The sequence below is a fragment of the Thunnus albacares genome, chromosome 1 (assembly GCF_914725855.1).
Source record: "Thunnus albacares chromosome 1, fThuAlb1.1, whole genome shotgun sequence".
Taxonomy (NCBI): Eukaryota; Metazoa; Chordata; class Actinopteri; order Scombriformes; family Scombridae; genus Thunnus; species Thunnus albacares.
In genome coordinates, this window is record NC_058106.1 from 15,693,048 (window position 1) to 15,708,318 (window position 15,271).

Consider the following 15,271-nt stretch of genomic DNA (forward strand, 5'->3'; position numbering starts at 1 on the left):
CAACGCATCACTCGAAAAGAGGCGTTTTCTCAGCGACCAACAGCCAATGGGCGCTTTAGAATTTGATTGACGTCTGAGCTCTTGCCCTCCTAGCTTCCACAGCCGGTGATAATGTCGCCATCCTTTGGCAAGTCATGGCATGATGCGCCAGGAAGCGGAAATAACTCAGCAAATACACATCATTTTGGGTTATTTAGGCGTTAGAAAATAAATTAATTTGAACAATAATAATATGACTGACACACTGACAGCATATTTCAGAATAAGAAACAGAAAGTAGTCAGTTCCCGGTACACGAACGCACCCATACACACGGAGAGAGAGAGAGATACCAATACATCATTCACCAGTACATTTAATAACAGTGGAAGAGACAGAGACATAGGAAGAAATAGTTTATTAGCAAAACATGGATAAATTGCTTGACGTTCATCACCAAAGTTTGTTTACAGTAATCAGAGGAGATTTTTAAAATATTTTTACACACTTGATTTTCTGTTCACAGAGCCATGAAGGAACCAATCAGAGCTGGCTCTGTGACCTCACAGATGATGTCACAGTTTACACTGAATTGTAGGGTTTTAGCCTCTTGTGTGACCTCTAATATAATGTCACCAGTTCAGATACAGAAGTTTATAAATCGATCAAGCTGAGGTCTACTAGGCTCCCTTAGATGCAATGCCTGGACCACCTTCACAACTTCAGAGGTGACTGAGTTGAGTCACTAGTAAAGTGCTCCATCTTCTACCATTCCATCTTCATAGCTGGTCCCAGCACACTTTAACATCTGTTAAAAGTGAAAGCAGGCATTGCAATATGTAATGTTCACTAATCAGACTACTGTCCAGCATCCTCATGGTTTGGTTTCTCATCATCTATGAGGTAAAATAACAACTCACAGATGATATCACAGTTCAGATATTTAGGCTCTGTGAGCTCAGAGATGATGTCACCAGTACAGTACAGTCTCAATAGAAAAAGAAACCCACAACATGGTAATATAGAAAGTATGAAAAACTCTGATTTTAATACTTGTAACAAATTTAAACACATTGTACAAAAATATGTAACTTCATGTAAAACACATATGATAAATCCTGTAAGAACACTTGTACAAAACATCCAGATCTGATGCAACTTGTTGCCATTATCTTTCTATTCTATGGTTTAAGCTCTAGGAAAGACTGAAAACCCATGGGACAATTATTGAGCAGCAAATTCTCCCACCTCAAGTACCACACAGATGTACTTCAATAATGAGTCTGATTTGCTTCAGTGGAACTTCTTACTGGACAACAAAGACTGTGGCTGCACTGGGAAGATCTGATTAATTATTGTGAAACCGACTAAATGAAAAACAGCCTATTCCTGGAAATATCTTGAATATTCAGGAAACACAAACTGATTTAAGCTCCATCATGACAGCTGGCCTGTTTCGCCCACACACAGCAGCACATGCACTTAACTTAATGCTTAATTTCCAAGAATGTGGTTACTGAACAGCTTAGCTTGTGACTTGTAACCGTGTTAATGTTGCTAATTACAGTACTTTGCACATGTATTTCTTCTTCAATTTGGCTTTCTATTTCTCATCTCAATTTCAATATTCAGATAATACCATATATATTGTTGAAAGATCCAACTCTTAGAGAAGGTGGTAGGAGCCTTAAGTTCAGATTAAACCATTGGGGACAACATATGACACATCAGGGAACATAAAAATACCAACTTTGTATCTGGATGACAGTTGTATCAGTCATGTCACTCCTCAAACTAAAGGTAGAGGGTAGGAAGAGCATGCAGCCAGTCCGCACATGTTTTTTCCTCGCTCAATCAAAAAATATCTGAGGGGATAAAGAAGACAGGTGTCCATGATCCTTGAAAGCAGTAACAAGTCATCACACTGAAATACACAGACACATAAACAGACTATATTTACCCGTCCATTCCCCAGGCTGTCCCCCAAGAGTTCTTTACAATCCAATATGGCGTGCCGTTGTCTTCAGCCCCGTAACCCACAGCCAGGACTGCATGATTCACCATGTCTGCTGTGTTCTTACACTGGGTGCTAAACAGACAACACTGATGCATTTAGATCAATATATTTCATGTCTTTTGTAGGATGAGTGGGCTGACCAACCTCCTTCAACTTCATCCTGCCTGCCTATGCAAGGATGCGGTGTGTAGCTGAACAGAAAGGCTGAACCAAAAGAACAAAATCTAAGATATAAAAAAATGTAAGAAATGGGCTCATTTGTCTTTTTCAGTTCCAAAACATTACACATGGCCAGAGGGGACAGATAGTTGTGTGAAGTGACCCCCAAGCACTCATAATTGTAAGCACCATAACAAATGAGTCATCTGATGATCACTGTGGCAAACTTATGAATAGCTCCTTATTAGGGATGGACATGTTCCAAGCCAGCAGGCTGTCAGCTGTGTGATGAAAGGCTTGGTAGCACAGTACAGTACTTGATATATTTAGTTTGGTCACTACATTCGTCTGACACCGTAACAGGATGCTATACAATCTCATCATTATACTTACTTAAACCTGCATTAGAGGAGACAAAGGTCTAAAATATTGCTCTGATATCAGTGTGAGCAGATTTCTGTCACATCTGACCAATAGCCATCAACTAAGATGTTGGACACTGCATATTTCACTGGCAGCTTTATTAGTCCCCTAATCCTCTTCCATGACTAAATAACTTCTATGCTGGTGGATTATTTGACAAAAATCTAATTACTCGGATTACTTGACAAAAATATTCTAAATATTTTGTAAAAGGGATAAAAACAAAGTGGCCACAGTCTAGCCTGATCAACTGCTCTGAACATTTCTGATCACACTTTATTCATGGACATCAGCAGTAAATACATACAGTAAGTGCTTGTTGAGGTATTGGAGTAATTAGCTCACCTGGTGTAAACACCTTCTTTGTAATGCATAAAATCAGCTGTGACCTCAAAACCAAAGGTCACAGGGTTGAGCCGGGCCACAGCATCAACCATGGCCTTTTCATCGTACTGTGGATGGACAAACATACAGACATTTTGATAAGTGAATGAGCAGCAAATTGCTATGAGAAGGTAAGAAATTTTGTTATGTTGTTATGTTACTTATACAGTTACATACAGTGTATCCACAACGCTGCAACAGTGTCACAGAATATTTTTTATTTAACTATAAGAAACTATCCTAAAACAGTTGCTTTTTGTCTCTTCCTCTTATCAAGTTACCTACAATGACATGGTTAGCTGTAACTGATTTGAGACTTTGTGACACAGCAGTAATTTCTTAAAGGACACTTTACAACTACAATATATTGGAATAAGCAAAGTCACATGCACAAACACTCACACTTGTTATGTTGACAACATCTTGGACAAAAGCAGCTGCAAGTGCAGGCTCAAAATGGCAAGTGTCATCCTGAAACAGAGAGAGTACAATTAATTTACTAGATTTTACTAAGATTATTTTTACATAGATAAATTAATAACGAGACATTACTCCAGAGAAGTCATACATGGCCTTTGTAGGGATAGTCGTCCTCTGTCATAAGACCATTGTTGTATTTGATGTACTCAAAAGCCTGGCTGGGGAGCCCACTGAAACATTATACACAAGTATTCTTATAATTACTATAACCTTATGACTAAAACTATAAAAAATATTTGAATAAAAAAATATTGCTTACCCCATACATCCATGATTGTTGAAGTCTTTGGCACAGTCTATCAACTGCTGCTCAGACTGATACAGAAGTAAACAGGCAGTATGCATTTATACACAGCAGTGATAATACAGTTCATACTAGTTCTACTCATGAAAAGAACCTGAAAAACCACCAGTTTCAGTTTACTATAATTATTATGAGCTTAGTTTTACTAAATAATAGTCAGACAGATCTCACCAGAGGTATTAGTTTCCCAGTGGTGATAGCATTCACTGACTCCAAACAACCAGTGGTAGAGAACGTCCAACAGCTTCCACAGTGACCCTAAAGAAGCAAACACAACATAACTGAAACACACAGAATCCAGTGATGCACATATGATTTGAACTAATAATTTATTATTTGTATTAGGCTAAGAAGCACACTTTTGTTGCAGGATGTTGGATTGTGTGGCGATATGCTGTTTTTGTTTTGACCATTTACTCTCAGATTAGACACATGAATGACATGATTACACACATGAATAACTACATGTTTGATGATACAAACCATTACTTTAACTGTGACTTGCTTTTACATTTTTCAGTGCTCAGAGATAAATCAAAGTAATTTATAGAAGGAACAATCAGTGTTTCTGTTCTGCCTAGCACAGCCATTACGATGGTTTATTAACTCTACTGAAAATAGAGCACACATGGGACATCAGATTTTCAACTAAGAGAACTCTTGGCTTACTTATAGGTCAGACAAAGAATAATGTGTATTTTTTTTTACTATATATATTAAATTACAAAGGAAGAGATGGAGATTTTTAAGCTTTTAAGACAACTTGTAATATCAGGGAGATGTCCCCATTTTTTCATCATGAAATGATATAGCAGTTAATTAATGTCTGTTCCTCCTCTAGAGTGTGGTGGTACCTCTTCGGCTTTTCACTATCATAGTAGGATACCTGGTTCTTCACAGGGGTCACAAAGTTGCCTTTCATCCTCCAGTCAACAAACTCAGGGTAAGGACCAGTCCTGCTGACATGACTCCCCTTAGTGGCTGAACAGTTCTACAAGGGACCAGAATCATAAGGTCATAGTGGAAAAACCATTCTGTATAAAAGCACCAGCTGCATAAAATGTGTTGCACTGTAAGATGTGTCTTACCTGAGGCTCTCTCAGAAGGAAGGATTTCCTGAATTCCTCAAATGTCATGTCTGAGAACTGATTCAGGCCCACTAGATTTGAAAATGATAAAATAGATATTTTTACATTTTTTGAAAAGACCCAATGGTTCATCCTTTGTGGTAATAATCAGTGCATTATGAGACAGGAGTTAGTGCAGCACTTTACAGTACTTGTGAAGGAGTGATTCCCAGCATTATGGTGATCAATGATCCTCTTATTCTCAGTGAATATGTGCAGCCGATGGTAGTACTCCTCAGTGTCATAAACTTTGCTGTGCTGCAAGTCAAAAAGATAAATGTAATAGCATATACAAAGGAAGTAATAGAGTCTAAAAAGGCTATTATTTAAATATGCAAAATAAAATAATTCATAAGACTGTGAAGTGTTAATGATCAGTTACTTTGTTATGTATGTACCTGTGACATCCACTGTTTGAAGTGATATTCCCCTGAAAGAAGACAGAAAGACGCCTTCAGTTACTAAACTAATAAGCAACATACACACTGTTATTCAGTCTTTTAAATTCAATCCTTAACTTATTGATTTACTCAAGTACTGTACTTGGTACAAATTTGACGTACTTTACTTTACTTTTTATTTCCATTTTAGGCTACCCTGTAGTCCCAATTTATTACAATTGGAAATACTGTGCTTTTTACTGCAATACTGTGACAGCTATTTCCAGATTAAGATTTTACAAACAAGACATGCTGAGCCTGTAAAATATGATACATTGTTAAAGATTAAACAACAAAACAGCGTATAAAATTGTTAAATTTGATCAACATCGACCAAGAACAGTAAAATGCTGCTTATGCACCCATAACAGTCTTAATAATATACAATAGCATAATTTGGGGTGATTTTCTGAATTATCATTACTGTTGATACTTTGTATATTTTGGAAATATTATCCACTTTTACTTAAGCGTGTGACTTTTCAATATAAGACTTTTATATTTCAGCATTGCTTTACTTATTAAAGCATTTGAATATTCAGTATGAATGATATTTTTGGAGAAATTCTCACAAGAAAAAAACTTGAGGCTAAGCACAAATATTTGTGACATTTAAAACTGCATGTTCAGTGTCAGCACCTTTTGTTGTTGAATTGTCTGCCTTAAAATTCATACCAGTGAGATATTATAACAACAGCCACTAACATTTTGAAATTAAATGAAAAAAGACGGACTTCATAAATGGTTACTTACCTTCCAGTGTAATTAATGGTGTTAAATGAACAAAACCTAAAATGGGAGCGATGAACCATGCAACACTGAGCGCCATGCTTCCCCCACAGGCTCCAGCCAGCTTTGAGAGTGTCACATGACCCGGCTTCTTTTTATAATGACTTCTTAGCACCCCCTTCCTTTGACACCCTTTGATGTCCGCCTGGCTGAGCTACAGTATAACCACAAAGTTTATGGGCTCATACAGCTGTGTCAGTTTACACAAACATATGGTAGCCTTGAAGACACTTCTCCCCCTGAGAAAGAATAGATTTATTAACAAGAGGTAATCAGGAAAGAATACACTTTTATACAAAACTGGAAATACTACTCAAGCTGTTGAAATAGACTGAAAGATAATTCTCATACCACTGGGTATTGCTCACTGCAAACATTTGATGTGCCTGTTAGAGAGGATAAAGATTCATGTGCAAGGGTGGGGTTTAAATAAAGTACACATACTGTTCTAGATATAGATTTGAACACGTGAAAGTGGTACATGCCTGCCACTTAAGCTTTAAGTGTTTTTCTATACAAAGCCTGTAAAAAATACATATAAATATTCCTAGAATAAGCACAATATTACTATAGTTCCTGCTAAAACATTGGAATAGACAGGATACAGAATGTGTTACACTTATAAGTTGTTTTCAACATTTGTTTTAAAGTATCATACACAGAAAAGTTATTACAGAGTTGAACAATCATAAGGATAACACATTTCGAGGGATATGTTTTTAACACATTGCACGTTAGGAAATGCATCAGACTGCCTGTACACAATATTGTACACGGCAAATATTTCTGCTTCATTGGCAAATCGTAGAACAAAATAGTTTACATACTTGTGTGGTATATGATCCATTTTATGATTAAGGCAAAACCATAATGCACTGGCCAAAGAGGATTGACCATAAAAACTATGCTCTCACTGTCATAGAGTGGAGAAGCTGGGAATTTAACTTCCTGAAGTGGCTCAATATTGGTTACATCTGCTACATACATTGCCCGGTGCTTATACTGTATATACATCATGTTGCCCACCAGGGGAATAAGGTGATAATAAGCAAAGCATAAAAACCCATTTCTCCAAACTGAAAAAAATGTGTCCCAGCTCAATCAGAAATCAGCAGATGGTCATGTGTCAGTCTGACTCCAACACTTCCTATCCTCTCTAATATTTTGTCATTCAGTGGCTACATAAAACATCAGAGCACATGATTCAACTTTAGCCACAACAGCAGTCCCACTTTTCACCTCCCTTATTCCTCTGAGAGGAAATGTTTAAAAAGTGTCTACATTTCAGAGCCTTGTAGTTAGAATCTAAATAAGATTTTCATTAAGTTAAACCCAATTGTTAATGATATTAATGGTTTCTGCAATAGCCATTCAACTTACATTCAGAAATTAACTCTCTCTATAGTAGTTTTCATTATTAGTGGCAGAGTCTGCCATTCCTTTGCTGGATTCAATTTAACTTGACTGAAATCTTAAGTATTCCAACTTAAGATGAATGATCATGCAGCTAGTGGATTCGCAGATATCCATATTACTTATACTTTTAAGATCTACACTTGGGCAAATAGGCAGATAGGTAGAAGAAACAGCTGCTGTACTTATAAAGCAAAATGTTTTGTATGGGGACTTTAAGATGACTGCAGTTATGTGCAGTTCTCTCTTGACTTCTTGACATCTGAGCAGAAAAGTGGGAGTTGATAATCATGTGTCAGATGTGACCACTATCTCTCATGAATGAGAGAGATACTGTACTGCACATTCCCATTAGGATATGACTTAATATCTTGTCTTTATACTCTCTCATCTATTTATTCAGTGGTTGAAAATAACTTCATCATAAAATGGTATTTAAGACGATAAATAACATATAAATACTCTGTAACTATATAAATAAAACCTCTCTGGGCTTCTAGTCTCTAATAACGATTATACACAACAAGTCCATTGGGGAGCACATACTAGAAGGGCACAGCCTACTGTGTCTAATACAAATAATAGTATATGTACATTATGATATAATGTTCCTGTACACTCCATATGAGGGTTGATGGTGGGAGAGAGTGAGAGAGATCCTCTTCATGATGAAGTTTTGGGCTCGATTCTCAGAGATGCTTCATACAGGCTCTCCTCGTCCAGCGCTGTACTGCTGTCCAGCAAGTACTTTGCCACCTGAAGCAATAAAGAACACAGACAAAGCTTTCTTTTTTTTTCAGGCTACCATTTATAATAGATGTTGAATTTCAGCATGTACTGTATATCTGCTGTGGTTACATCTAAGTTATACTGGCCACATTTGAAGGAAAACAGCCTTTATTCACTCTCTTTTATTTTTCTTTTCATGAACATTGTGGTCAGTCTTGTGCCCTACTGAGCATACATGATTTAGTTCACAAAGTAATTAAAGTCTGTTGGCTCCTGACATTTATCAAGTACACAATAAGTACACTACAGACAAAACAATAATCTTACCTTTGGTTGATAATCAATCTTGTAAGCAGTTTGCTGAAACTGCCGTATCTCTCTGATAATGTGAGATATCTGGAGATAAATGAGAGGAAAATTATATACTTTCAACCTTGAAGGAGTTATGTTCAGAAAAATTCACTTTTCAGTTCTTCTCTTGTTTTAAAGTGAAGAGCAATAGGATTGCTGAAACAGAAATGAGAATCTAGATTCAAAACAGAAACAATGAAAAGTTCATGTCAATGTATGTTCATCAAAACATCATCCCTTGCTGTTGCTCTTTACCATTCTCATCTTGGAGAAGTTGACCAGGTTGTCCTCAGTGTAGTTGGGTGTTCCCTCCTCAATGAAGGCCAGGTCAGTCAGGTACATTCCCAGGTAGGGGACGCAGGGAGGGTCACAGCTGAGGATAGTCGACAGGTCAACAATTGTACAGATATGCAGACACAAACAGGATGTGTGAGCAACTTATGGGAAAATGAAAAACTTTGGTAACTTACTTCTTCAGAGCTTCTCTCAGGTTTTTGAATCGTCCCTCTGATGACACAAGCTTCTGTAACTTGTCAATCACGGTCTTAGTCTAGAAAATGGATCAAAGAAAAATATGTTGCTGCCAGACTCCAGAAATGCAATTATATATTTTCTGTTTAACATACCACTTTTCCCAGTGTTTCATGAAATGAGGGCAATGAGGGAAATTATAATTATCTTACCTTTCAACTAAACTTTGATTACCTGAAAAACTAAACTAAAACCTGAATATGTTCCACCCATGTGAAATACCGCTTGCCTTAATTCCTGAGAAAACATGTCTGAAATAACTGATACTGTACCTGCTTAGAGACTTTGAGCCAAGTCTTCTTGAGGCGGAAGATGGAGCTGCGATTGAGAGAGGATGTGATCTCTAGCACAGCGTTGTAGTTGTGGAGGCAGCGGCAGATGTCAGCCACTGCTACCCATTTCTCAATCACGCCTACTCGCATGTTGACATCGTCCCATTGCAGGATCTCTGTGGCGATCCTGTTACTGGTCTAAAACAAAAAAAAAGAAAAATGCATGGTGACAATGATGATCTAAATATCTATCTATCTATCTATCTATCTATCTATCTATCTATCTATCTATCTATCTATCTATCTATCCTTTATGTATTCACAATACAAGAATAAACACATACATCGTTGAAATGCTTGGTTGTTTTCATAATGTACGGAGTTCTCTCATTCTTGTCGTTCTTCATCCAGCCTTGACCAAAGAACTCCCTGTAGAAAAAAATATGTTTTCAAATCACTACTTCCCTCTCCTCCCACTCACTCTATAATTTTTATCTTATAGACCAAGTGTGTATTTTTTGTATCTATTTTTGTGTGTGCATGCACATAAACATGTACGTGTATGTACTCACTCGTACGGGATGACCTTGAAGACGAGGTGGTCCAGCAGTGTGAGTTGCTCAGCTATCTCAAGGGCAGAGTGGCTCTCAAACGGTTCTGTCTTACAGTCCTCCATCGCCTGACACACACACACACACACACACACACACACACACACACACACACACACACACAGAAATAAACACATACACAGTGAAAAAGCATTATCACTAAAGTACAAATCACCCAGCAATTTAAGAAGGAAGAGGTTCCTTTCTCTCACCATCTGTGTGATTTCTTCCAGGGTGACCTGGTTGTCTCCAGGGTCCTCCTGTGTTAGAGTCCTGCATGCAAAAAGATAAAAGTGACATTATTTCAAGGTTTTTCCCAAAATTGCCATGACCCTAGTGGGCATTAATTTCTCTTTTTGTTCAGTTTGAGTCACAGGTACCCTCACAGGCATAGGCTCCACAGCTTAACAATGTTTAGCAGCAAAATTGCATGCTGACAGGTTGGTTAGATCACAAACCACGCTGCACTTTCATTCCAGTTTTGGTATGTTCCACCTCCGTTTTTAGATGTAAAAGTGTGTTCTCTCTTCCCCAGAGAAACAGAAAAGACTTCAGGGATATTCAGGAACTACTGCCAAGAAGAAAGGGTGAAAAGTTTTTACTTTCTGGAGCAGGATTGCTAGCTATGTGGCTGGCAACTTCAGAGAGCTTGGCAGGGGCTACCAAGGACGGTACAGACCATCATGCGACTTTGAGATCATAGATATGGCACCAACTCTTCCACGGGGGCTATTGCACATGGGACTGTTGATCCTGCCCCCTTTGTCTGGGTCTCACCTTCCCATTGACTTGAATGAGAAAGTGCGTCCAAACTTTTGGACTGTACTCCACTGTCAGTGTCCATATACATTTTGAGCAAAAGCGCTCCTGTTTATTCACCAGGATTTAGATGTCCCACTATCTGGGTTGCTGCACTGTTTGTGTTTTTATCACCATGGCTAACATCACAAATCGTCTTGCAGAAACTTTTTTCCTCCAGAATACTGGCAACAGATGTGTCATATATGACTGTGTGTGAAATCAAGCAATGATAGCGAGAAACCAACCTAATAATGTTGGCAGCTGCCTTTCTTTCCTGTGTCAGGAGCTCTGGGTCATGCATCACCTCCTCCAGGAAGCCAATTACCCGCATCTTCAGCTCTGTGTTCAGCTCAAAGTCCTGAGGACCAAAACAGGAACAACAACAATGTCATTACAGAGGTGTTGTTTTTCAGAAAGAAAGAAAGAAAGAAAGAAAGAAAGAAAGAAAGAAAGAAAGAAAGAAAGAAAGAAAGAAAGAAAGAAGGAAAGAAAGACAAACTGTACCTGGGCATGTTTGGAGACCCAGTGACGCAGCACATTCAGGACTCTGTTTGTGGCAGCCCTTCTGATAACAAACTCTTTGTCTCCATTCCTCTGGTCCGTAGGAAAACCTGAAACCAGTTTTAACAAAGTTACATTTAAACTTAATTCCTACACAACTGATTCCTACATCAGCTGTGTGATATAACATCATTATTTCTTATATATACATACTGGTTCTTTCCTCTATGTTTTGTTATTTGCTTTTGGATATAGAGAAAAGCAGTTTATTTGAATATGTAGAGACACTTGATCAGTGTTTACAACTGGTTAGACATTATTCAAGAAATATAAATGTACATTCAGCGTCTTAAGTGTTTTTGAAGCCCTAACCAGAATTATATTTGTATAAAACAATATAACATACAACAACACTCATCTACAATTAAATTAAGAAAGAAAATAATGATCAGTTTCTTTCATACTTAATAAAAGTGTGACTATAAAAGCAAATCAAATGATACTGAAACAGATGCTTAAATTATGTCAAAAGAAAAATTGATGTCAATTTGTTTGGAGGCCCTCTGGTGGCCATGACGCACTAAACTGTTTCCTTATGCACAAATGGACAAATGATGATATTGGTTAATCTATGTCACAATCTGATTGTATTTTTAACTGTGATTAGACAGGTTTTTCCAAAAGCATCTAGTATTTGGTCAATGTATTTTTTGTGCTGAATATGATGGATTTTAGCTACTGTTTTCCGATCAGATGACAGTAGATTACAAATATAATTGACAGAATAGCAAACGCAGGTAACTTCTAGGCTGTCCTCAACAAGCCTTTCTAATGGGCAACAGCACATTCCCCACATTTGACTGACCTGTGCTGGCAAGGGACATACGACGGTACTTTTCCTTGGTTGGCGTGCCCTCATTGGCACCAGCAGTGGCAATGGCGAAGGCCGAGGCGGCAGAAAGGGCACTGCGGTTGTTGTCCAGTTCCCGGCAAGATGACACCACCATGCCATTGTTGAAGGAAAACAGTGAAAATTCTGCAGGGAGGAAAACCATACAGAGGGATTTAAAGTTAAACCCTTTTTTTAGTCTTCATTATTGTTATGGAATTGTTAAGGAACATTTCCACTAAATTAAAAACAGTTCTTATTTTCTGGCATACACCACTGTCACAACACTTTCAGTGTGCAGCAGAGAGGGAAATTGCCGGTGCCTCACTGGTTAGGTGATTAGAGATGATTTGATAGTCCGTGTAAAGTGCTTTTGAGATACAGTACTTCATGTTCATTACCAAACTATATTGTTGACCATTGGAGGGCAATAGAGAGCCAGAACAGACCCAGCACAGTGTGTCCTACAGCTCGTGCCAGTGACGATGTACACTCCACTGTGTTTGCCTCTCTGCCTCCCTCCTTCACTCCCTCCCTTCCTCTCTGCCTTCCTCCGTTCAGCCGGGGGCGGTATAGAAGAACACGCACATCGTTGCTAAGGTACAAGGTTTCCTTCCACCTACTCACACACGGCACTGGCTTCCCTTCTATCCAGCACCGTGGGAAGAGAACACACTGGGGATGAATTCTGCCTGACTACCTACAGGGTGGATGCTCCCTCTCTGTGCGGTATGGGGAGGGCCAGGAGGCTGTGGGTGGTTTTTATCAAGGCCTTATTTGGCTATACTTACACTTGTCATTTTCTAAATAAAAAGTTTGCTGTATGTCTACTTTGGCTGCAACTCCTTATACTGCTCACATTCACAATCTGCCTCTGCTGTTCTCATCTTTTTTAGATCTTGACTGGATGGTAAAAATTACATTGACATTTTATGTTACCTTAGATATTATACTTGGTGTCCCCTGCATTATGGACATCTTTTAAGATCCACAACTTTAATGGAAAGTTAAGTTGTTGGGTCTCTGTAAATTAAAGAGTATGGTCTTGACTTGCTCTATGTGAAAAGTGCCCTGAGATGACTTTTGTTGTGATTTGGTGCTATATAAGTAAAAATGGATGGATGGATGGATGGATGGATGGATTGATTGATTGATTGATTGATTGATTGACTGATTGATTGATTGATTGATTGATTGATTGATTGATTGATTGATTGATTGATTGATTGATTGATTGATTGATTGATTGATTAAATGTCTCCAGTGTATGAATCTAGATACTTTTGTGAAGCCACGACTGACACTTATGCCTAATCTGTGATGTAAAGGCCAACTAATGTTGCATTTGTTATGGTTCTTTTTGGTGCAGTTCTTTTTGGTCCAGTTCCACTGGACAATTGTATTAATTTAATTTGATCTCATTTCAGTTTATCTTTTTCATTTCAAATTCTCTGGGTTTCTGATGAGTTTAGTCATGCAATCTGCTAGTTGGAATTATTCATTCAAGTGGTCAAAGAGGATGTAACAGTAGAAAAGCAGCCCTTGATAAATATGTTTCATGTTGGTGCTTGTTATTGATAAAGATAAGACCTATTATCATTAATCTTATATTGTTATATTTTCATTTGCCAGGACACTCAGCTGGCAAGTACTGTATGTCACTAGTGATAAACTCTAAGCTACTGTAGTTACATATTTGCCAGCTATCGCAGTTGTGCCAAGTTCTTTAACATTCCTGCCAGCTCATTTGTTTTTTTAACTGGTGGGTTGGGATTCAAGAGTAGATCACAAGATGTTCTAACAAGTCTCTGACATAGAACAGACAGACACAGTCGTACCAGAGTTTTTTGACTTGACATTCTTGGGTGTTGATGGTGACTTGGGAGGAGACATTTCTGCTTCTGCCTCGTCACTCTGACTTGGGTCTTCATCACATTCCTCTCTAACCGACAGATCTGGACAGAAACAGTGTTTGACAATCACAGAAAAATTACAGCAAAGAAGATAGCTAGAAATCCAAGGACAAAACTATTGGGTTGAAGCTAAAAAAAAAAAAAAAAAAAAAGCATATATTTTCAAATCATTATGATTGATAATCATGGTCAGCTAAATCTGATAAAGTTAACAAAAAAATAAAAATTGGATTTAAGTTTGAAAAAATAAATCTTTTACAATCAGATATAGAATTACAACCACATGCCCCATTTGAAACTGCTGCTCCATGGCTGGTCAATCCCAAAGGATACTGTTTAAAGGAGATTGTTATTTTTCCCTTCACACTTGTTATATACCCAAAATATACATCAGTACCACTCTACAACCTTAATGGAACAGACTGGAACAGTGAAAGTTGCTCTAGTATGAATAGAGAATAATTACAAGATACAAGCATGACAGTGGACTTATAAAACTGCTACCACAGTACATGTGAACCTCATTAAAACTGAGCAAAATCCCTTGGACAGTAATTCTGACCTTGCTTGTTGAGGACAGACTCCTCAGCCTTGCCTTCGGCTTTGGTTTCTCCCTCGTCAGAGATTTTGCTGGCCATGGTGCTGGACACATAGAGCTTGTTGATGTCAAGGGTGGTCTTACTGAAGGGTGACATGGTGGAATGCATGCTTGCATAGCCATTGGGAGAACAGCTGAGGGCAGCCAGGTCCAGGGCTTTGCCCCCTGTGATGATGGGGATGTTGAGAGAAAGCTTGCGACGGCGGTTGGGTGAAGATGTCTTGGTGATGGAAAGAGGAGGAGGGGAGGAGAACTTGCGGCTGGCACGCGGCGACGTGGGTGGCTCGCCGTACAGGAGTTTGTTGTTCTGGCTACTAGCAAAGAAAAGCTCCAAAGAACTACAGGAATGAAAGAGAGAAGAAAAATGAGGGAATGGTGAGAAAGAAAACAGGATGAGAATCATCAATGGCATCTTTCATTACTGAAAAACAACACTTTTTGCATTTTTGGGTAAAAAAAATTCCTGTAACTTGAATAGGAGTGAGTGGAAAGGGGAGAAATTGTGATAATGGGGGGTGCGTGATACACATTGGCGTCTGTACACAGATGCAGAGAGGGAA

General features: G+C 38.3%; 2 protein-coding genes across 3 annotated transcripts in view; both read right to left on the minus strand.

Annotated features, from left to right (window-relative positions):
* Nucleotides 1–382: 382 nt before the first annotated feature.
* Nucleotides 383–6,241, minus strand: LOC122978830 (pro-cathepsin H-like). Of its 2 annotated transcripts, XM_044345867.1 has the most exons (13): nucleotides 6,067–6,241; nucleotides 5,272–5,303; nucleotides 5,026–5,131; nucleotides 4,835–4,905; nucleotides 4,633–4,737; nucleotides 3,918–4,004; nucleotides 3,702–3,757; nucleotides 3,531–3,612; nucleotides 3,365–3,433; nucleotides 2,924–3,030; nucleotides 1,940–2,068; nucleotides 1,730–1,844; nucleotides 383–787 (listed from the first exon to the last, which is right to left on the minus strand). In XM_044345867.1, the coding sequence occupies exons 1-12, from the start codon at nucleotides 6,140–6,142 to the stop codon at nucleotides 1,769–1,771; spliced, it is 996 nt and encodes a 331-aa protein (XP_044201802.1). In that variant the 5' UTR covers nucleotides 6,143–6,241; the 3' UTR covers nucleotides 383–787; nucleotides 1,730–1,768. The 2 variants fall into 2 exon arrangements, with proteins under 2 accessions (XP_044201802.1, XP_044201794.1); XM_044345859.1 differs by having other exon boundaries at nucleotides 383–1,844.
* A 77-nt stretch (nucleotides 6,242–6,318) lies between these two features.
* The window catches only part of LOC122978822 (ras-specific guanine nucleotide-releasing factor 1-like), a 28,857-nt gene continuing 19,904 nt past the window's right edge, over nucleotides 6,319–15,271 (minus strand). Inside the window, exons 15-27 of the mRNA XM_044345847.1 lie at nucleotides 14,676–15,049; nucleotides 14,039–14,155; nucleotides 12,177–12,347; nucleotides 11,315–11,421; nucleotides 11,056–11,168; nucleotides 10,222–10,282; nucleotides 9,971–10,077; nucleotides 9,743–9,827; nucleotides 9,399–9,596; nucleotides 9,066–9,145; nucleotides 8,851–8,968; nucleotides 8,572–8,640; nucleotides 6,319–8,271 (exon numbers count right to left, since the gene is read on the minus strand). Of these exons, the coding sequence (XP_044201782.1) occupies nucleotides 8,179–8,271; nucleotides 8,572–8,640; nucleotides 8,851–8,968; nucleotides 9,066–9,145; nucleotides 9,399–9,596; nucleotides 9,743–9,827; nucleotides 9,971–10,077; nucleotides 10,222–10,282; nucleotides 11,056–11,168; nucleotides 11,315–11,421; nucleotides 12,177–12,347; nucleotides 14,039–14,155; nucleotides 14,676–15,049 (1,693 nt within the window). The 3' untranslated portion in view covers nucleotides 6,319–8,178. The remainder of the gene's footprint in view (nucleotides 8,272–8,571; nucleotides 8,641–8,850; nucleotides 8,969–9,065; nucleotides 9,146–9,398; nucleotides 9,597–9,742; nucleotides 9,828–9,970; nucleotides 10,078–10,221; nucleotides 10,283–11,055; nucleotides 11,169–11,314; nucleotides 11,422–12,176; nucleotides 12,348–14,038; nucleotides 14,156–14,675; nucleotides 15,050–15,271) is intronic.

Excerpts from the sequence above, each read along its gene's own strand:
- LOC122978830 (XM_044345867.1), bottom strand. The coding sequence starts at position 6,142 with ATGGCGCTCAGTGTTGCATGGTTCATCGCTCCCATTTTAGGTTTTGTT. Across the intron at positions 5,132-5,271 it reads TCAAACAGTGGATGTCACAG|CACAGCAAAGTTTATGACAC; the intron begins GTACATACATAA and ends TTTGACTTGCAG. Across the intron at positions 4,906-5,025 it reads TGGGAATCACTCCTTCACAA|TGGGCCTGAATCAGTTCTCA; the intron begins GTACTGTAAAGT and ends TTTCAAATCTAG.